The sequence below is a fragment of the Sprattus sprattus genome (genome assembly GCF_963457725.1).
Source record: "Sprattus sprattus genome assembly, chromosome: 3".
Classification (NCBI taxonomy): Eukaryota; Metazoa; Chordata; class Actinopteri; order Clupeiformes; family Clupeidae; genus Sprattus; species Sprattus sprattus.
Window position 1 is genome coordinate 7,096,266 of NC_137922.1, and position 23,283 is coordinate 7,119,548.

Here is a 23,283-nt window from a genome sequence, read left to right on the forward strand (position 1 = left end):
TGTGATAAAACAAATGTACTTGCCTAAGTTGTGGGTGATTAATGGGTCTGTGATTACAGGATTAAGATAATGTAATTAGCGAAGGCTGCAGGGTCTAGATCATTTCTGAGTGTAAGCAAGGCCTAAGGACACGGAGGGAACTGCCTCTTTACACCAACAGCACAATATTTACACAGAGTGCTTATGTGCAGTTTATCTCTCCGAACATTTTCCACTGATTTCTATCATATAAAGTGTGAAATGCTTAATTCTGCAAATATTTGTGTATCATTTTGCGTGATCTTGTCCTTCCTAACAGGTTGAAAAATCTACCGTTCACCTTCACCAAACTTAAAGATCTTGCTGCACTATGGCTATCAGACAATCAGGTATGAAGGACAACCATCCTTGGCTATTTGTCATTGTATAGCTACATTCATTCGGTGCAGTTAAACATTCAGTGCAGTTAAACATAACCCAACTGTGTAAACATTACACAGAATGTCATGACATCAAATGGTCTCAATGAAACATGGTGCAGCTGCCTTCTATGAGCTGCATATTTAACATTGAGGAAATAAGATATGTCTATGACCTCTAAGACCTTGACCTTGACCTCTGACCTTGCCTCTTGTAGTCGAAGGCCCTGATACCTCTGCAGACCGAGGCACACCCCGAGACGAAGCAGAGGGTTCTCACCAACTACATGTTTCCTCAGCAGCCGCGACACGAAGAGGGTAAACAGATGAACTCTTTACACGCTGATACTTCACTACACTCACAGACTGACTGTCATGGCAATAAATGATCATTGAACTGCCCTGCTGCCATTGTCTGAGGTGCCTCATCTTGTTTCATCTGGATATTGTAACTGATCTATTTGTGATACTGTAAACCGTTGCATTACAGATGGAGATTCTTCTCATTTAAATGTAGTCATTTAGCAGACACTTTTTTCCAAAGCGACTTACAAGGATGTATACATTTTACACTGATGGCACATTGCACATCAGGAGCAATTAGGGGTTCAGTGTCTTGCTCAAGGACGCTTCGACAGGGAATCGAACTAGCAGCCTTCTGATTACTATGAGACAATAACAAGCCTGAACGGAGTAAGCACACTCCATAAACTGTCCCTACCAACACACACACACATTAACTCCATTTCATATAAACCTTCATGATGATCCTAAACGACTTCTCTACCTCCTGTACCACTGTCGCCCCCTTCTCTCCCCCAGACTACCAGTCGGACAGCGACAGCTTCAACCCCACCCTGTGGGAGGAGCAGAGGCAGCAGCGCCAGACCGTGGCCTTTGAGTTCGAGGAGAAGAAGGAAGAGGAGGACAATTCAGGAAAAGTGAAGGTTTCCCAGCCTCTCTATAGGATCAGCTGCTTAGAAGCAGCACAAGCAGGGGATTTAGTTCTTTCTTTAGTTCTTTAAAGAGTGATATGTTCTTTATTTATTTACTAGTTTACAAGAGAAGTGAGTTCATTTATTTCGTTTTTTATTTAGTTCTTTAAGAGTGATTATGCACAATGATCAACATCTTCAATATCAATGTAAATGTGTCAGCGCTAAGGAGCTAGTCTTCACAGATGAATGGACGTTCCCACATCAGAATATCAACCACATCAATTTTTTTTTTCTGTACATGTTTGAATAGAACCATGAACATGAACTGTAACCATGAAAGGCATATGTAACGAGCATGTGAATGTTACAGTATGTTATGTTACAGTAAGTTATATAACAGAATGTTATGTTACAAGAAGTTAAATTACAATAAGTTATATTACAGTAAGTTATATTACAGTAAGTTATATTACAGTAAGTTATATTATAGTGAGTTATGTTACAGTGAGTTATGTTACAGTAAGTTGTATTACAGTGAGTTATGTTACAGTAAGTTATGTTACAGTAAGTTATATTACAGTAAGTTATATTACAGTGAGTTATGTTACAGTAAGTTATGTTACAGTGAGTTGTATTACAGTAAGTTATGTTACAGTAAGTTGTATTACAGTAAGTAACCCCTGTAGCTGGAGCATGTGAATGTTGTATGTGATGTTACAGTAAGTAACCTCTGTGAATGGAAGATCATTCGCAAAGGCAAAGAGGGCAGTGTTATTTTACTCAATACGCTGTGGGTGAAGTGTACAAAATGAAATTAGTTTCTATTTTTAGGGCAGTGCAATGTCCATGGACATTTGGCTGAACTATAATTGGCCATATATGAGAGAATATCCCTATCCATTGTGGTTAAAGCTACTGTTATTGTCTTGTGTGTGTGTGTGTGTGTGTGTACGGTGTGTGTGTGTGTGTGTGTGTGTGTGCTGCATGCTTGCATATGTGTGTGTGTGTATGTTGATGTACGTGCATGCATGTGTGTGTGTGTGTGTGTGTGTGTGTGTGTGTGTGTGTGTGTGTGTGTGTGTGTGTGTGTGTGTGTGTGCGTTTCTGTGTGTGCGTTTCTGTGTGTTCATGTCCAGGTGGAGATTAACCTGAAGCGGTACCCCACACCCTACCCTGAGGACCTGAAGAACATGGTGAAGTCCGTGCAGAGCCTGGTGGGCAAGACGCCTCACCCGCTGGCCACGGACAAGTGCTCCTCTGGCACCAACATGGAGCACCACGGCACAGACCAATACGAGCCGCCTTGGCCCATGCCCCCCAAAGAGGTACGGCTCAGAGGCAGTGGGTCACTCAGACAGGAAGCAGGGGGTCACTCAAACTGGAAGCAGTGGGTCACTCAGACAGGAAGCAGGGGGTCACTCAAACAGGAAGCAGTGGGTCAATCAGACAGGAAACAGTGGGTCAATCAGACAGGAAGCAGGGGGTCACTCAAACAGGAAGCAGTGGGTCACTCAGACAGGAAGCAGTGGGTCACTCAGACAGGAAGCAGTGGGTCACTCAGACAGGAAGCAGTGGGTCACTCAGACAGGAAGCAGTGGGTCACTCAGACAGGAAGCAGTGGGTCACTCAGACAGGAAGCAGTGGGTCACTCAGACAGGAAGCAGTGGGTCACTCAGACAGGAAGAAGCTTCTGCACTGTTCAGATCTCAGATGTTTCTCACTCGCAAGTTTGTAGCGAATGGAAGCGCAACACCTGGAATGAGAATAAAAGGGCAGACAGTCGACCAGGAGGATTGACTGTGATTAGCAGACAGACTAAACAGACTGAACTGTGTGGAAAAATAACTCTTCGGGGGATCTTGTAGAACTACTCTGGGGATCTTGTCAAACTATTCTGGGGATCTTGTAGAACATTTCTGGGGATCTTGTAGAACATTTCTGGGGATCTTGTAGAACTTTTCTGGAGATCTTGTAGAACTATTCTAGGGATCTTGAAGAACATTTCTGGGGATCTTGTAGAACATTTCTGGGGATCTTGTAAAACGTTTCCTTTGTGGGCGAAGCTTCATAGGAGTATGTTCCTGTTTATTTAGAGACATTAATCCACTCAGTTATATTGACATCATGCTAAGTTATCAGTGTCATTTTCAAACCGTCACATCACATCACAGGCAGATACAGTGTCTCTTGAAGAACTTTGAAATGACACCCAGTCACGTGCATTTGATTTTTGACAACCTTCAGCAGTGTCACATCCCACATCGCCTTCATCCTCAACGGTAGAAGTCTAGTGCATGTGGATGTATAGATATATATATATATATATATATATATATATATATATATATATATATATATATACATATGCTATATACAGCCGCGGAAAAAATTAAGAGACCACTTCAAAATTATCAGTTTCTCTGGTTTTACTATTTATTGGTATGTGTTAAAGTAAAATGTACATTTTTGTTTTATTCTATAACCTACTGGCAACATTCCTACCAAATTTCAAATAAAAATATTGTCATTTAGATCATTTATTTGCAGAAAAATGACAATTGGTCAAAATAGCAAAAAAGATGCAGTGTCTTCAGATCTCGAATAATGCCAAGAAAACAACTTCATATTCATTTTTAAACTACACAATACTAATGCTTACACTTAGGAAGAGTTCAGAAATCAATATTTGGTGGAATAACCTTGATTTAAAATCACAACTTTCATGTGTCTTGGCATGCTCTCCACCAATCTTTCACATTGCCGTTGGGTGACTTTATGCTACTCCTGGCGCAAGAATTCAAGCAGCTCGGCTTCTTTTCATGGCTTGTGACCATCCATCTTCCTCTTGATCACATTTCAGAGGTTTTTTATGGGATTCAGGTCTCGAAATTGGGCTGGCCATGACAGGGTCCTGATCTGGTGGTACTCCATCCACACCTTTACTGGCCTGGCTGTGTGGCATGGAGCATTGCCCTGCTGGAAAAAAACATTTCTCAGAGTTGGGGAACATTGTCAGAGCTAAAGGAAGCAAGTTTTTCTTCCGGGACAACGTTGTACTTTGCCTGGCTGAGGTTTGTAAAAGACCATAAGGATTGAAAAAAGCGGACTGGAGGGTCTTCTAGTTCGTCTTCTCTGATGAGTCCAATTTTCAGCTTTGCCCAACACATGGTCGTCTGATGGTTAGACGGAGACCTGGAGAGGCCTACAAGCCAGAGAGTCTTGCACCTACTGTGAAATCGGACTCATCAGAGAAGACGAACTTAGAAGAACCTCCAGTCCGCTTTTTCAATCCTTATGGTCTTTTACAAACCTCAGCCAGGCAAAGTACAACGTTGTCCCGGAAGAAAAACTTGCTTCCTTTTGCTCTGACAATGTTCCCCAACTCTGAGAAGTGTTTTTTCCAGCAGGGCAATGCTCCATGCCACACAGCCAGGCCAGTAAAGGTGTGGATGGAGTAGCACCAGATCAGGACCCTGTCATGGCCAGCCCAATTTCGAGACCTGAATCCCATAAAAAACCTCTGAAATGTGATCAAGAGGAAGATGGATGGTCACAAGCCATGAAAAGAAGCCGAGCTGCTTGAATTCTTGCGCCAGGAGTAGCATAAAGTCATCCAACGGCAATGTGAAAGACTGGTGGAGAGCATGCCAAGACACATGAAAGTTGTGATTTTAAATCAAGGTTATTCCACCAAATATTGATTTCTGAACTCTTCCTAAGTGTAAGCATTAGTATTGTGTAGTTTAAAAATGAATATGAGCTTGTTTTCTTTGCATTATTTGAGATCTGAAGACACTGCATCATTTTTGCTATTTTGACCAATTGTCATTTTTCTGCAAATAAATGATCTAAATGACAATATTTTTATTTGAAATTTGGTAGGAATGTTGCCAGTAGGTTATAGAATAAAACTAAAATGTACATTTTACTTTAACACATACCAATAAATAGTAAAACCAGAGAAACTGATAATTTTGAAGTGGTCTCTTAATTTTTTCCGCGGCTGTATATACATTGTGGCTGTGGGATAAAAAATATATGTTTCACATTTAATTAAGTAGGTTAGTATAGGATTCCATAGTATAACATAAATTGAATTGGTAACTTAGTGTGGCCATGTATTCTGTCTGACCTGTTGGGTAAGGTTTGATGAGCTAAGAGAGTTACTCAATGCTTGGGGTAGGGGGATCCTAGGTAAATATTCTTATCTATAGTGGAGGACGAGGTGGCCACAGTGTAAGAGTACGAGGGAGGGGTTTTAGGTATAAGAGCTCAGTTTGCCCAGAGACTGATGGGCATTGTTGTGGGACATTTCATGAACATGGATTGCTTGTAACAATGCTCCCGATATCGTTAATAAATCTGCAGTACCACTCCAGTTGTCTGTAAGTCATTTTGACCACATGGCCTTGTCTCCTATGGCAGGTGACAGATAGAGAACTCAGAGAGCTGCAGCAGGCTCAGCTGGCTGAACAGAGTGCCATCATGAACTCCGCCATCGATATCCCAAACCGTAAAGACAAGGAGGACCTTACAGAGAGCTCGGAAGTAAGCCCCAGAACTTTCCCTGTCTGAAGTCTGTGCAGGATGTAACCCTTCCCTTGTCTGATGTGCAGTAGAACTGAATAGATGCCATGCTAGGTTAGGAGAGGACCTTGCAGAAAGAACAGAATGAAATGGAAAACCTTTTCCTTTACATGTGTGGAGGATGTTACCCCCATATCTATTCTGCTGTTGAATTAAGTCAATACCATGTTGGTTTGACGAGGTCCTAGATTGTGAAAGTAAGCCCAGTCGTTTGCCTGTCTGAAATATGAAGAGATGCCAGTGTGAGGAGGACATAACAAAAACCATAGAAGTTAGCGCTGATCTTTCACTTGAAGTCTGTAAAGGATGGAACCTCGTTTTACCTACTGTGAAACTGAACAGATGTGTTGGTTGGTGTGTGGAGGACACAACAGACAGGATAGATGTAAGCCCAGACTTGTCCACTGAGGTCTGCAGAGGAGCTTACAAATCGAATATACTGTAGAAGATACCAGAAGAATAGAAGAATCATTTTAGTTTATCCTCCTCTTATCTTTTTTTGAAGATAGCGTCAAGATAGCTTTTTGTATGTTTGCTATGGGCACGAGTGCTTAAAAGAGTGTAGCTGAATGTGTTTTGCCTCACTGTGCCTCACAGTGGGAAAGGTCTTTCAAGGATAAGCTCTCGTTAGAGGACAAACTCAAAAGAGTCAATAAAGTTGAGTGTCTGTGGTTTTGACTGTCTGCCAAATAGGACAGAGTTTAAGAGGCTGAGATAAAAATTTAAACACCATCCATTAGCCACCTGTCTAGAGCAAGGGATAGTTTTCAAAGGTTAGCGTACTGAAGGGAAGGGCTTTGGACGTGAAACCTGCAGAGATCAGGGCCCGCGTTCATCTCTAGAACCCTCCGGACCCCCAGCCCACTTCCTCACCTCTCTCGTCGTCATGCCGACAGCCACGGCATTGTTTATTATGAGACAGGATGATGAAAGAGTCATTAGCCTTCTTTGTGTTGGTGAAGCCGCAGATGATGCCTCAAATCATCGGCAAAAATGTTAATGTCCTCGCAGAAATGTCATGTCTTGGCTTGAGGAGCCGCTGAAATGTGGCACAGGCAGCCTTTTGCCAAGGGGGTGCTTGAAGCGTGTGCCTATAATTGAGTATGCGCAATTTGTGAATTCTCTTATCTTCAAGCAGAGTAGCTATTCAATTTGGTCTTTACGTCAGGCTCCAAATATGGCCCAGGAGTGAGATTGTTGAGGAAACGGACAGAAAGGTCAGGGGGAAATGTCAATGGTATGCACGAGTGTTCTAGAGGACTCAGGAGTGTTCTAGAGACTCGGGAGTGGCTCCTCATTGGGAAGGATCTGGTGGGCTGTTAGCTGGTCCTGTCAATCCACCGCCCAGGAAAACAAGACAGGGGTATAATTTGATCGCAGGATCTTGGCAGTAACGGCAACCAATAAGGAATGGGAATGCACTCTGGGTCAGGCATGGGAAGGGTAATTTCCTGTCCCCAAATTCAGACATACAGGACCTGTGGGTGGGTGTGGGTGTGTGCTTCCTATAATGAAGTGTCAACACTGTTCTGTTAACATGCTAATCTGACAGAACAATAAAAAAGCAATGACAATGTATTAGTTCTCGTAAAACTCATATTACCTGCAATGGATACTTTGTCCTTGAATTGGGGAAGCGTATGTAGTGAGAACAACCAAGTTTCTGAAATATAATGCAGACCAGGTTTCTGACAAAAAAGCATCCGCTGCAGAATTGTGAGTTCTCAAGTAAGTTCTTAAATATTTCTGTAATACTATTTGGCACTTTATACAAAAATCAATCAATCAATCACTCGACCACAGATGTGCAGATCTTGGAAGCCCTTTCTGCCATGTGTGCCTGCTCTCAAACTAAGACCCAGAAAGAGTTTCCTTTGTCTAAATCCCATCATGTGTTGCTTTCCAGTTGATGGGCAGGATCCGTGTGCCCACATTGTGCCCACATTTCCCTGTGCCTATTCTTGGCACGCTGAGAACAGCAGGGTAGACGAGTGACAGGTTGGCTTCTCCAGCAGAGCTCCGATGTGTTGTGTATGTTGTGTCCAAGGCCTCATGTTGCCTCTGTCAGCTAACACCATTGGAAGGGTGGGTGAGCCTCGGTCGGGTACTGCTCTCAAACAGGACGTGGCTGGACCGCCCGCTAATGGAAATGCTAACTCTGCTTTAGCTGCTAATGCTGCTAGATGCTAATGCTAATGCTAATGCTGCCACCCGAGGGGGGCTCACCCTTGCTTCCTCCTCTAGCCCATGCCAATTCCTCTCCATTCTTTTTTTGTTTGCTTGTTTGTTTTGCTCAGATTTCTTTACGTCACGTCGTGCACAAGCTGCCTCAACCAGAGAATGTCAGCCTGTCCATTGCATCTTCCTGGTTCTGCCTCATAGTAAGTGGCTACGAGAGAGAGAGAGAGAGAGAGAGAGAGAGAGAGACCACAGCTCATTGGCTGTGCTGTTGGCAGATTATTGACCTGTGTGAGACTGCAGATGACCTGAGTTGACATTCCCCTGAGAGCTGGCGCTGAATGATGACTCCTTTTCCCCTGATTCGTACAAAACAGGAAAACGAGAGGAGATAACTGTGCTTTACAGCCAGCTGCATATTTAAGCTTAGTGAGTGGGTGGGTGGGTGCTTGTTACAGCCAACATCCAACACACTGATCAGTGATCGCCCACACTAGAGATACATGCACACGCACGCACACACACACACAAACACAGACCCACAAACACACCGCACATCCGTCTCTGCCACAAAACATTGCCAGACAACTTAACGGCTTTCTTTCTCTCTCCTGGTGCAGTTAGGTTTCTAGTTAATAAAGTATTCTCGGGGCGTAATGTGGTGAGCGGATCCACCTGCCATATCAGTTTACTCACAGCCTCCAAGAGCGTGTTGAAATATTGATGCATACTTGTGTATCGCTGGGAGCAAGAGGCTTCAGTGAGTGGGTACATACAGCCGGTGGAGAATGCATGCAGGCAGGCAGGCAGGCCTGGGGGGGGGGGGGCTTAGACGAGGACAGACAAGGTGTGTGTGTGTGTGTGTGTGTGTGTGTGTGTGTGTGTTTGTGTGTGGGTGTGTGTGTGTTTGTTGGGTATGCGGGTGGTGTGGTGGTGTGTGTGTGTGTGTGTGTGTGTTTGTTGGGTATGCGGGTGGTGTGGTGGTGTGTGTGTGTGTGTGTGTTTGTTGGGTATGCGGGTGGTGTGGTGTGTGTGTGTGTGTGTGTGTGTGTGTGTGTGGAGAGGGGGGGGGGGGGGGCTATAGTGTGTGTGTGTGTGTGTGGAGAGGGGGGGGGGGGGGGGCTATAGTGTGGTTAACAGGACCCTGGCAGGTAGAGAGTGAGGAAGAGCAGCTATAGGCGTCCAGGAGGAGGGCAGAGTGTTTGAGCAGTGTATCATGGGTATGCGGGTGGTGTGGTGTGGTGTGTGTGTGTGTGTGTGTGTGTGTGGAGAGGAGGAGGGCAGAGTGTTTGAGCAGTGTATCATGGGTATGCATAGTTTCCAGAGCTGAAGCACTCCAGATGCACGTGTGTATGTACGGCCAGACTGTCAACAGAATGACCCAGATGCTTGACTGGCTTGACCACTTAGCACACATGGCACATGCTGTAGAGCTCATGCTGTATGTCACTGTGTTTAGTCTTGTCTTTTACGCCTATCTGATGCCTTGCATTATTGAAGTTAATTACTGACGATTTTAGTTAACGTCATTGTCAATCACTGTAACCGTTGAATGCTTCTTTATTAAACTGGTTACAGTGCTCTTGTCAAATATTTATTGAAAAGTAATGAAGATCTGATTGTGGCTGTAATGTGTTACGGTGAGTCGATAACCATAGTAAATAAGTGCTCGGAAAGGGACAAACAGCATTTATGTCAATGTTCTTTTGGGAACCACAGTAATTAATGTCTGGCTTAAGTCATCTGCAGATTTACTGTTTGCTTGTGCCATTTTAGAGTGCGTCACTGCCTATTCATAGGACAGATGCAAACTGACAGATAATGGATGAGTGCTGTGTTGCTATTGTTGGCCTAATAGCTGGATTAGCGGGAGCCTGAATGAGTTATTTGCTGCCTGTTCCTCACATAGATAGATGACTTCACCATTAGCCAAAGCCTAGCCTCCCAGCTTCATGGTGACCTCTAACAAGTATAAACAGAGTATAAACACAGTACAAACACAGTACAAACACAGTACAAACACAATATAAACACAGAGAAGTATTTTATTACATGACAAACGCTGACTCCCATGTACAATAGACACAAAGTCTTGATTTTTGTGAGCCAATGGAAAGCATTTTTGTGTGTCTGTCTCACGGTAGCATAGTCATAACTTTGGATTTTTTAATTACGTACAATCTAGTAATGGAGTACTTCCTCTATTTCTGTGATGTTTTTCAAAATTGTAGCCAGGTTGTGCAAGTTTAGCCTGAGCTATGCTCATCTATTGTTTTATAGTCAGCCTCACTGTGAGCCCTCGCCTCCTTTTTCTAATATTCTCACAGCATCTTCTGTGCAACTAGAATCCATGAAATATTCATGACGGGGAAAAATTGAATGTCACATGAATTATAGATCTCAAACAGAAACTCATATTTTTTCATCTGATTTTAAAGTTACAATAGGGCCAATCCAGGCACTCAAACATTTAGAGGGAGTTTCCTGTGGGCCTTGCCGTAAGCAGAGCAAGGAAGACAGAGTGTGTTTTCTTTTCCCAGGATTCTCTGGGAGGCTCACCCAATGACATACGCATCTCCGACATGAGACCTACTTTGGTGGAGCCGCCCATGTACAAACCAAAGGTTGTGTTGCTGGGCAAAGAGAAGAAAGGTATGTTGAGCTTACATTTGTAAATGTTTGCAGTGTAAAATTACAACTGTGACCTATATCTGCGCAAGTTGAAAAGATTGTGACTTCTTCTGATTGAAGTACAGTTGTGTGTGTGTGTGTGTGTGTGTGTGTGTTTGTGTGCGTGCATGCGTGCGTGCGTGCGTGCGTGCGTGCGTGTGTGCGTGCGTGCGTGCGTGCGTGCGTGCGTGCGTGCGTGCGTGTGTGTGTGTGTGTGCGTGTGTGTGTGTGTGTGTGTGTGTGTGCGTTTGTGTGTGTGTATGTGTGTGTGTGCGGACTGAGAGCAGTGTGTGTGTGTGGACTGATTGTGACTTCTTCCCAATAAATGATAGCAGTTCAGTTATGGTTACAAAGGATGCAAATGTCAAAATCACACAATTCCAAAAAACATTTATGACCAAAGCCTGACTACAGTAGCTGTTCACACCAAGGGTCACGTGACCAAAGCCTGACTACAGTAGCTGTTCACACCAAGGGTCACGTGACCAAAGCCTGACTACAGTAGCTGTTCACACCAAGGGTCACATGACAAAGCCTGACTACAGCAGCTGTTAACACCAAGGGTCACGTGACCAAAGCCTGACTACAGTAGCTGTTCACACCAAGGGTCACATGACCAAAGCCTGACTACAATAGCTGTTCACACCAAGGGTCACATGACCAAAGCCTGACTACAGTAGTGAAGTGAAAGTGAAAGTGAAAGTCCTCTCTATGGCAGAGGTGGTGTAGACACACACACTCTGAAATCCACCTCTGCATTTAACCCATCCAGGGAAGTGACACACACACAGTGAGGTGATGTTACACACTAACCCGGAGCAGTAGCTGTTCACACCAAGGGTCACATGATACCCAAGAAATCCCATCTCTATATTCAGCCACTGTTTGACCACTATGGAAGGAAGTGAAACCTTTTTTTTTTTGCCATGATGAAGTTAGATCTTAATTAAATGTGATGGTTAGGTCCGTCCCGAACAGTGAGCCCAACCCGTTGATTAACTTTGTTCTGCTGCTGTGCTGCTGGATCTGTTCTGTTTCATGTAGGGTGTGCAGGCTTAGGTCTGTGGATGCTGGGGGTTTGAAGTCTCTACCTCAAAACAGCATTTTTTTGCCCCCCTTTCTTTTTGAGAATTTGTTTTTGATCTAATTGTTGTGTTTCACCCGAATGCTTCTCTCTTTGTTTTTTGGAGCTCCTTAGGTTTAGGTAAATACTCCCATATTGGAAAAGCCTCAAGGTCTCCAAGTATGCAGGAAATCCCAGTGTTTGCCAGTGTTCATTCTGAATGATTATGCAACTCTGCCATAAAGATGAAAGCACAGACCTGCGGTGCTAGATAACTACGCAGTGTCTCTGGGGGATGTTGTTCTTCTAATTAGGTGAAGGTTGTAATGACACACAATAATTGCAATCCATTGTGCAGAGGCTCATTGTAGGATTTCACAAATGATGATTATTCAGAAATAAATCCTTTTATAGGGAGCTCAAATTGTAAACTTGGAGAAAACACTGCGGGAGAGAACAGGGTTGATACAACACTGAAAGCCTGTGGCAGCCATATTGCATTGGTACAATGAAATAATTGCACGTCAATTTCTACTTTTGTTTATTTTTATTCCACGTGGGACAAAAACTGTTTTTGTGTAGCAAGATGTTCTGTGCTTACATGGCACCCATGGCATGTTTTTCAGCTAGAGGAATTATGGAAAAGGTTTAAAACACCTTACAGCACATCTTGAGAGAAAAATTGTGTGTGTGTGTGTGTGTGTGTGTGTGTGTATGTGTGTGTGTTTGTGTGTGTGTTTATGTGTGTTAATACTGCAAACCGGCAGGCTGCTGCTAAAACTCCAGTAACCTTTTCTAAACCCTGGATGAGGCGCAGTGATGTTTGCTGAGACCTTCTTCAGCATGCGTGCTCTTCCTCCCCCCACAGAGTCCACAGACGAGTCGGACCCTGATAAGATGCATTGCCTGAACAACAGCGGCTCCTCGGCCACCTACTCCGACTACTCGCCCTCACAGGGATCCTCTGGCTCCTCCAACCCCCCCGGAAATGTCGCCGCCCTGCAGGCTGCAGGCAAGGAAGGGGCGCTGCAGACTCACTGGACCAACAGGTGTGTGTGTGTGTGTGTGTGTGTGTGTGTGTGTGTGTGTGTGTGTGTACGTATGTGTACGTGCATGTATATGTGTGTGTATGTGTGTGTTTTGTATTTGTGCATGATACTCTTTGTGTTATTGTGTCGTGTTTAAACAGTCACTTTGCAGAAGTGAAAGTTTAGTTTTTGAAGGTGTAACTGTGGTCATGTTTTGGTCTTGGCTCTCGTTAAAATGTATGTTCGTCCGTAAAGGTTTGGGTAAGTTCATCATGACACTCCCCTCACACAGCCAAGGTCGGACGGACCACGGTGAAGCTCATTTTTAAAGCACTGTGATGATGAGCCCCTCAAAGTGGACTTGAAAATCTTCGACTGTGCCGTTACTTCAAAGAAAATCCTTTTTTATAACCCCCCAAATTAAGTCATGATTTGAAAGAACAACCCATAGAGAGTCCTGAGACATTCAGACAGTTTTATAATCCTTTTGGAGGCTGCCAGCGCGAGGACGTGAAAATGTCCTTCAGATTGGGGCGAATACAGAGTCTGAGACCATCGCCATGTCTTTTATGGAGATGCATACAGGTTCCCAGTGGCTTTCCCTTGCAGTGAGGCGTGTGTGTGTGTGTGTGTGTGTGTGTGTGTGTGTCTTACTGAAGACATAATCTCTCGCTCCACTGCTTTTCTCATTCCCACTCTTCCTTCCTTTCATGCACTCTTGTCTCTTTCTCCCCCCTCCTTCCCCCTCTGCCTATCTCTGTTACTTTTTCTCTCCCTCTCTATCTCCACCCCCCTCTTTTTCTCTCTCTGCCCCCTCTCTCTCTCTCTCTCTCTCTCTCCCTCTCTCTCTCTCCCTCCCTCTCTCCATCTCTGTCTCTCCCTCCCTCTCTCTCTCTCTCTCTCTCTCCATCTCTCTCTCTCCCTCCCTCTCTCTGCCCTCTCTCTCTGCCCCCTCTCCCTCTCTCCATCTCTCTCCCTCCCTCTCTTTTTCCCTCCCTCTCTCCCTCCCTCTCTCTCTCCCTCTCCCTCTCCCTCCCTCCATCTCTCCATCTCTCCAGGTTGGCTCAGTCCTTCCCTAAGCCCATCGAGACCAAGCCCCTGCTGAGCCAGCGGGACACGCCCCCCTCCAGCACCCTGCAGCAGCGCGGGGAGAGGCGCCCGCTCAGTGACAACTTCGACAGCTGGAACGACACCCCCCACTACGACAACACGGGCTTCGTCGCCGAGGAGACGCCCATGGAGACGCCTGGAGGCGGAGGCGTTGGCGGTGGTGGTGGTGGTGGCGGTGGTGGGGGGGGTGGCGGGGGCGGCAGCAGCGCCGGGAACCCCATGCTGGGGTCGAAGCCGCGTAGCGCATCGACGCACGGCCGGCGGCCCCTCATGAGGCAGGAGCGCATCGTTGGTGTGCCACTGGAGCTGGAGCAGCCCACCCACCCCTTCCACGGAGTCCGCACCACCCCTGAAACCGAAGTGCCTCCACCCCAGCCCAACCCATGGCAGAACTGGACCCGGACCCCAAGTCCCTTCGAGGACCGGACCGCGTTCCCCTCCAAGCTGGAGCTCACCCCGGCCAACAGCCCTAACCCGGACCGCAAGGACTTTGAGCAGGAGATGGGTGAAATGCACGGCACCTTCCCTCTGACCGGAGCCTGGGGGTTCCTGGACCAGCGGGACCCCACGGCAGGGAGGGGTCACCCCACTGTCTTCGCGCACGGCCAGGGCGGACGCAAGGAGCCCACCAAAAACACCCTGGTCATCAGCAAGAGCTCCGAGAGACTCTCGCCCATGATGAAGGAGGTCAAAGCCAAGTTCAAAAAGTCGCAGAGCATCGACGAGATCGACATCGGCTCCTACAAGGTCTACAGCATCCCCATGGACAGCTACAGCTCCAGCATAGAGAACCAAGGGAGCGTGGACCGACCCGACCTCCCTCCTCCCATGGAGCAGAGCATGTCCAGGAGCCAGTCTGCTCCGATGCTAGACGACGACCTGGACGTGTATGGCTCCGGTAAGGCCATGCAGCAGTTCCAGCAGCATCAGCAACAGCAGCAGCAGAAGCCTGCCATCCCCAAGAAGGTCTATCACTTCGACCAAGGCTTCAACCCCCAGAGTCCTTTGGACATGGGGAAGCCGGAGCGCAGGGCGCCTCCACCTTTCCCCAACACTCCCGAATACATCAACCACCCAGGGAAGACGCTGCCGAAAGAGCTGGTCAGCCCCCGGGGCTACAGGGGCTATCCGACCGCAGATCAGATGTTCTCCTACCCCGGGCAGTCCCCGGTGAACGAGGACCCGGCCGCACCGCAGTTCCCCGCCCAGCCGCAGCGCTCGCGCCCGGGGTTCCTGCGGAGGGCCGACTCGCTGGTCAGCTCCACGGAGCTGGCGCTCTTCCGACGCGTGGCCGAGGCCCAGGAGATGCAGATGCAGGCCGAGCAGCACTACAGCCGGCCCCAGTTCAAACCCATGCTGGAGCATCAGAACAGTATGTCCACCCTGCAGGACCAGCAGTTCCACAAGAGGAACGGTAGGTATGAAGAGGATTACTCGTCCTACCAGGAGCCCAAGAAGCCCATCATGGGTTATCCCACCAAGAGCTTGACTCAACGGCGCCCTCTGTCTGCACGGAGCTACAGCACCGAGACCTACGGAGCGTCCCAGGCCAGACCGGTGTCGGCTCGGCCCACGATGGCCGCCCTGCTGGAGAAGATGCCCTCGGATTATAACCTCAGCACCTGCAACGAGAAGGTCATCATGGACACGGCAGACATGAAGCTGCGGGGCATGCCCAAACCGGAGGACATCGCCTCCAAAATGCCCGTCGACTGGAGGCAGCAGCTCCTCAGACACATAGAAGCCAAACGGTTAGATCGGGTGAGTACGAAAGCTTCACACCTTTGGGGGGGGGGCTCCACAGCAGATGATGCTATGAAAACACGAGTCTCTTCACGAGACACGCAGGTTTTGAATATATTTCTCGATCCAGTGTGACAACGCGTTTAGTACATCACTGCTTTAAGTGGCACCCCTGCTAGCACCACCACACTAAAGTCACTGTCAACACCACTGTTAAATGTTATCACAGCCTCTCATGGTGAAAACACAACCCATTCAACACCCTTTATATCACATTTCAACGACACACTGTAATAGTTCAGCTTTTCAGACATATCTCTTTCACTGTTGTGCTTGTTTGATATATCTGTTAACCATGAGTGTATCTGATTGTGTTGTTGTGTTGCCAGTGATGATGTTACTGTTACTGCTCTTCTGTTTGTCGAAGCTCACATCCGCTCTGCTGCAACTGTGCGGCGTGTGTGCGGCGTGTGTGCGGCGTGTGTGTGGCGTGTGTGCGGCGTGTGTGGCGCGTGTGTGCGGTGTGTGTGGCGCGTGTGTGCGGCGTGTGTGCGGCGGGTGTCGGGCGTGTGTGCAGCGTGTGTGTGGCGTGTGTGCGGCGTGTGTGGCGCGTGTGTGCGGCGTGTGTGCGGCGTGTGTGGCGCGTGTGTGCGGCGTGTGTGCCCCGTGTGTGCGGCGGGTGTGCGGCGGGTGTCGGGCGTGTTTGCGGCGTGTTTGCGGCGTGTTTGCGGCGTGTGTGTGGCGTGTGGCCTCTCTGCCTCGCTGCGGCGCTGTGCTGCGCTCTCTCTTTTCTGTGTGGCTCACCCATGTCCCTCCTGTCCCGTGGTTGTTGCTTGTCTCCCCTCTCACTCAGAGCGCTGTCCTTAAGCACAACACAGTAAACGTGGGCATGCTGTACTCTGGAGGCTATGCGGCACAGCATGCCGGCAGAAGCATGACTATAAACTTTTACAATAACACAAAGCATGAAAACCAAACTACACAGTGGCTACCTCTCCCAAATGTGAGTATAACACAGAGACTCCACACCTAAGTAGCAGTCTTGTCTTAGTAGTAGCATTACTAGCATGACTTTGTTTGGCTAAAGCAACTTCTACCAAGCAATATGGGAATAGTCTTGCACAACATTTACTAACTGTTGTTTTTGTCATGTAACCGTTATGGTATTCACATCACAGTTGGATCAAACAGAGAGCAGATGCTCAATGCACTGTAGGAAACAGGAAGATGTACACTACCATTTCTGAGACCTAGAATTACAGAATGTCTTGACTTTAATGGTTATAGAAAAAACTATCCATAGCTTCCAGTTTGACACAGCAATGCCTCATTAGGCCCAGCTCTGTCTCTTCTTCTAGCTCTCTCTTTATCTATCTCTCTCTCTATCTCTCTCTCTCTATCATTCAGTCTCTCTCTCTTTATCTCTCTCTCTCTCTCTGTCATTCAGTCTCTCTTTTTCTCTCTCTGTCATTCAGTCTTTCTGTCTCTTCTTCTAGCTCTCTCTTTTTCTCTCTCTCTGTCATTCAGTCTCTCTTTTTCTCTCTGTCATTCAGTCTCTCTGTCTCTACTTCTAACTCTCTCTGTCATTCAGTCTCTCTGTCTCTTCTTCTAACTCTCTCTGTCATTCAGTCTCTCTGTCTCTTCTTCTAACTCTCTCTGTCTGTCTTTCATTCAGTTTCTCTCTCTCTCTCTCTCTCTCTTGTTCTCTTTCTGTCTGTTCCTTTCTCTTTCTCTGTCTTCTCTCTCTCTCTCTCTCATCTTTTTGCTCACTCACTGTCAGGTGTTTGTGTTGCATGGCTGCGGTCTGTGTTTCAGCTCAAACAATGCCCCATTCGGACCCACAATCCATTTACCATTTAAGAAGCAATCAGGCGCCAGTCCGGCTGAGCAAATAGCCAGCCAGCCACAGATATAGTATTGCAAACAAAGGCCAATATTGTGTTTTGCTCTGGCTTGCTCATATTTTTGACAAGCAGCAGCATCAGCTTGCTCCCACAATAGTATTTTTTCTCCAGGAACCAATATCGCTTTCAAGCCAATAAAATGTATAAAAAACATAGACAATCTCCATTTGATTTGGTCAGGTAGAGCTCTGTAGCAGAAAAAAACATTTTCCCAGAGGTGGTATGTCCATTATATCTTGAAAGCAGCAAAACATGAAATAAAGACATAAAGATATGTTCCTAGAACCGTTACTTCCTTGAAATTAGACAGTACATTGTTGGAGTTGGAGTTAATAATCCTGGATTTGTTTTTCACAGAGTTGAAAAGAGTGCAGTGTTGCATTTCCCTCTAAGATCCCCTTCCTTTAATGATCTCTCCCGTCAGACCCCCTCACAGCAGAGCAATATTTTAGATAACGGACAGGAGGTGCTGTCCCCCAGCAGCCAGTGGGCGCCCTACTCACTGGGCAGGAGGGACGTCCCCCCGGAGAGCCTCATGAAGAAGGTGAGGAACGTGCCCACACACCCACCAGCCACCGCTGGCACACTAATGTGACATAGTGACATGACCTCATGGGCATCGTGACATAACCTCATGGGCATAGTGACTTAACCTCATGGGCATAGTGACATGACCTCATGGGCCTAGTGACATAAACTCATGGGCATAGTGACATAACCTCATGGGCCTAGTGACATAACCTCATGGGCCTAGTGACATAACCTCATGGGCATAGTGACATGACCTCATGGGCATAGTGACATAACCTCATGGGCATAGTGACATAACCTCATGGGCATAGTGACATGACCTCATGGGCCTAGTGACATAAACTCATGGGCATAGTGACATAACCTCATGGGCATAGTGACATAACCTCATGGGCATAGTGACATTACCTCATGGGCATAGTGACATTACCTCATGGGCATAGTGACATAACCTCATGGGCATCGTGACATGACCTCATGGGCATAGTGACATTACCTCATGGGCATAGTGACATAACCTCATGGGCATCGTGACATGACCTCATGGGCATCGTGACATAACCTCATAGGCATAGTGACATAACCTCATGGGCATAGTGACAAGACCTCATGGGCATAGTGACATAACCTCATGGGCATCGTGACATGACCTCATGGGCATCGTGACATAACGTCATAGTGACATAATCTCACATTAAAAGAGAGAAAAGTATAATATAATATACTGTATATAGGTATAATATAACTAGAGCCCTATTTTGACGGGGAAACGGCTGGTGGAAGCGGCACAAGCGGTAACACGAGCGGTAAATGTGTGTACAAAGGCACTAAGTGGGCAGAGGCAGGCAGTTAAGTTAATTAGTGAAAGGCTTGGTTAGAGTCAACCAATAGCATTGTCGATCAATCCCTTTAAAATTGAATGCGTCAGACTAAATAACAATGTAAGAAGATGGCGATATCGCTCTGGGTTCTGGACAGGTTTACAAGGAATAAACCATAGTGCTTATTTTGCTCCTAACACTTACATTTGTTGAAGCATAATTACAGCTTGTCAGTCCTGTTTTAAAATGCCCTACCACATAACTTCAAAACTGACTGCAATTATTGAGTCCAAATTGCATGACATAGTGACATAAGTTTATAAATGCAACATGCCTTTAAAGGCCGTATGAGGGCTTCACATGCACAGCACTACTGAAGAGTGAAGTGCATCACAGAAGAGAGGACTGACTACATGTGCACATGAGAGCAACAGTAGCGGACAAAGGATATTATAAGACGGACCGCAATCCAGATAAAAAGTCAAAACTGCCAAACCTGACGTGTCTTACAGGAGACATATGCTTTCATGCCTGAAACCTGCTTATAACCAAGAGCATAGCTGCCTGAGGTGCCTTTGACTGCCGCACGCGAGCGCCCACAGACATTTGTTATCTTACCGAGTGGCCTTGGATGTGGTATTGAACGCTCCTCACCCCTATTCCAGAACATTCTTCCTCTGGCTTTATTGACCCATATTCAGCTCTTATAGCAGGGCTTAGGCACGAGATCCCATTTGAGAGCGTATCTCCATATAGGGCTTTGGGATATTTCTCTAACGAGATGGCTGCCATCTTCTCTTCATATTTGCACAGCGCTCAAGTGACCCACCACATCCATCTTAATCTCATAAAATGGAGATCTTCTTTATTAACAAGGCCACAATTAGATTAAGCCAAAGAACACACACTTACCCTCGTATAAACTCCTGCTTGTACGTCTTAGTGTGTCTAAAGTCACATGTAATGGTCCATCTGTGTGTGTGGCTCTAGATGGCCTGCTTAATTTAGCTGTGATTGCCATGCCAGTGTTAAATGTCACGGGTAATTGCCAACTGCTGCTACTGAATCATTTCCACGGCGCTTTATTCTACACCGGTCTCCTTGGCAACCATATTCTGTCAGTGTGTGTCTCTGCCTGTCAGTCAGGAGGGGTCTTTGTGCTGCTCAGCTGAAAGCGATAATGCAGCACATCTGAAGAAGCTTGCAGAATCCCAAGTACTCTTGTGTTTAATCTAAATAACTGTCACACCTGATACCTCAGAGCCCAGGAAGCACGAGAAGATGTGAATTTCAAAAGCAAGCTGTGCTCCCTAGCAGAGTTTTAAAATGGTGGCAGCTGGAGACCATCCAGTGGGCGGTGTTGTGGAGCCCTCATGAAAAGAAAACATTATCAAGGCACTCTACCATTAAGACCCTCTGTCACAAGCTACTCATATGAGCCCCCAGTGTTGCATGCTGGTCCAATGTGCACGTACTGTTTCCCAACGTGTTTTGGCTTTTGGCTGTGCACAGTTTGATTGTTATTAGGTCATTGATTAGTCAAGGGTTATCAATACCGTATAGGTATCTTGACCTATTGCCCTTTACTTAGTTTATACGCCACCAAATGGAGGGGGTAGCCTTGTGCTGTACCCTCCTTCCTAAATGACAGAGGTGCAGACACCTTCTTCTGTCCCCTCCTTCCTAAATGACAGAGGTGCAGACGCCTTCTTCTGTACCCTCCTTCCTTAATGACAGAGGTGCAGACGCCTTCTTCTGTACCCTCCTTCCTTAATGACAGAGGTGCAGACACCTTCTTCTGTACCCTCCTTCCTTAATGACAGAGGTGCAGACGCCTTCTTCTGTCCCCTCCTTCCTTAATGACAGAGGTGCAGACACCTTCTTCTGTACCCTCCTTCCTTAATGACAGAGGTGCAGACGCCTTCTTCTGTCCCCTCCTTCCTTAATGACAGAGGTGCAGACGCCTTCTTCTGTACCCTCCTTCCTTAATGACAGAGGTGCAGACGCCTTCCTTCTGTACCTTCCTTCCTTAATGACAGAGGTGCAGACGCCTTCTTCTGTACCCTCCTTCCTTAATGACAGAGGTGCAGACGCCTTGTGCTGTACCCTCCTTCCTTAATGACAGAGGTGCAGACGCCTTGTGCTGTACCCTCCTTCCTTAATGACAGAGGTGCAGACGCGGTAGTTAGTGTAGCTCTGTACTCCTCAGTGCCTGCATGGCCTCTGAACACATCACTCTTTATTGAAACAAGATTTTAACGGAGGCACCCAATCCAGCCGGTACAGTCATTCAACAGACAGAACAGGATGTAGAGGATGTGTTACAGCAAGGTGTCATCATTGGGCCGACATGTTACTCAGGAGCCAATCTCAACAGGCCTGTACTCATAAGCCAATCTCGTCCCTGACATGTTTCAACAGGCCTGTACTCAGGAGCCAATCACGTCCCAGACATGTTTCAACAGGCCTGTACTCAGGAGCCAATCACGTCCCTGACATGTAACACAGAGGGACAGCAGTGGGGGTGAGGTGGTTTTGAGACCGAAAGTGACGTGGAAACTTGGTGGTTTTTAGGATTAAAACATACAAAGTAAATAAAACGCATCAAAAATAATAATATTGAAGATTTTAGACCATCCTTTTATGAAAATTCAAAAGTTTCCCTGTCAAGAGCTGAAACTAGAACAGAACTTCTGGGTTGTTATCCCTGCGTTTGAGCAAAGGGCCAGAGCGGAAGAGAGCTGTTGTTGCGTAAGTGGAAATCTGAAGGTGGACAGCAGCACTGAGGAGGCTAAGAGAGGGAGAGGGGTGCTGGGATATCTCTGAGGAGAGCTTCTCAGCCTTGCTCAAATCGGCCAGCGCCACCGCAAGTCCGTGCAAAGTCGCCGATGCTCGATGCTCGTTAACTCATCATGCATCGCTACCACTGCCTCTTCGGCGGAATTGAGTCAAACGGATCTGGGCTTGGCATCAAAGGGAGAGGGTGCATTTAGAGTGGTACTAGTGTCCTCTTGGTCTGGCGGAGGAGTAGTCAGTGTGATGGAGGAAGCAGAGACTGGTCCTGCTGATGTGTCATTTCCCTGAGTCTTACACCAGCCTCTCACGAATACTCTTGGAGGTGTGTGTGGGCCGTCTTCAGCAGGCGTAGGGCCATGAATGATTGAATCATCAGGCTAAAATGGACTCTAGGTAGGCCATGCGGAATGATTGCCGCCATCATCTTCTGACAACGTAGAGGTGCTAAAGTGATGGGGTTTAGGTCATGACAGAGCCTGAACAGGCCCAAACTGCCTCTGAAGGCTGTGTTTATGCTACGCACGCTATGGAGTAGTCTACAGATTATTTGACTTCATTCAATCAGCATTACAATATTGTTTTAACTTACTACGATTGATGCAATCCAACCATTTCATACCTTTCTGTAGAGCTTATCTCTCATCTTTGGCCTCTTGATAAACTAATCGGGTTTAAGTTAAATAAGCTGATATCTATGAGGTCTTTGCATGAGTGATGATCCATCTCCTATGCCTTTTTCCGTGGATGTCTCCGTTCCATGCGTAAGCTCTGACGTTTGCGTCAGCTCTGACTACCATGTTGAATCGCCCACAGGCTGCCGGCCACAGCCCCCACCAGGCACAGACCATGATCATGACCTCCGCCTCCGCCGCAGCCACGCCAGCCCACCGCCAGATTCGCGAGCAGCAGCAGCAGCAGCAACAGCATCAACAGCATCAACAGCATCAACAACATCAACAACATCAACAACAACATCAACAGCATCAACAACAGTCACAGCAGTATCAGCATCCTCATCAGCATCCGCAGCATCAGCATCAGCAGCAGTATCAACAGCATCAGCAGCAGCAGCAGTATCAGTCGCAGCAGCCCTACCACCAGCAGCAGCCGCAACAACAACATCCGCAGTATGAGGGCGCCATGAACAAGATCTCCATCCAGCAGTACCAGTCCCCAGTGCCACCCATGCCCATCACCACACCCAGCTCCCGGCCCCAGAGCGCCCGCTGCCTCGTCCAGACCAAGGGCCAGAAGAGCATGGACGGCTTCCAGGAGCAGGTCTGGCAACGAGCAGAATATAGGCTGAGTTAGAGGAGGCAATGCTCTCCACATCAGTGAATGCAGCCTTGATTAAGAACACTAAATACCTGGTGTATTACCCAGTAAAGAGTAGAACATAGGCTCAGTTAGAGGAGGCAATGCTCTCCACATCAGTGAATGCAGGCTTGATTAAGAACACTAAATACCCATGTGTTTTATTCTCTCACAAGGCTATAAAGAGCACTGCACAGAGCCT

The 23,283-nt window shown here is 46.8% G+C and overlaps 1 protein-coding gene across 1 annotated transcript in view; it reads left to right on the forward strand.

Moving 5' to 3' along the window:
• The window catches only part of lrrc7 (leucine rich repeat containing 7), a gene marked incomplete at its 3' end in the record, with an annotated part of 58,489 nt that overhangs the window by 33,369 nt on the left and 1,837 nt on the right, over window positions 1-23,283 (forward strand). The window contains exons 13-24 of the mRNA XM_080833776.1: window positions 299-368; window positions 617-716; window positions 1,221-1,345; window positions 2,473-2,661; window positions 5,762-5,884; window positions 8,221-8,304; window positions 10,642-10,753; window positions 12,703-12,883; window positions 13,921-15,733; window positions 16,569-16,718; window positions 18,044-18,163; window positions 22,581-23,045. Of these exons, the coding sequence (XP_080689902.1) occupies window positions 299-368; window positions 617-716; window positions 1,221-1,345; window positions 2,473-2,661; window positions 5,762-5,884; window positions 8,221-8,304; window positions 10,642-10,753; window positions 12,703-12,883; window positions 13,921-15,733; window positions 16,569-16,718; window positions 18,044-18,163; window positions 22,581-23,045 (3,532 nt within the window). The remainder of the gene's footprint in view (window positions 1-298; window positions 369-616; window positions 717-1,220; window positions 1,346-2,472; window positions 2,662-5,761; window positions 5,885-8,220; window positions 8,305-10,641; window positions 10,754-12,702; window positions 12,884-13,920; window positions 15,734-16,568; window positions 16,719-18,043; window positions 18,164-22,580; window positions 23,046-23,283) is intronic.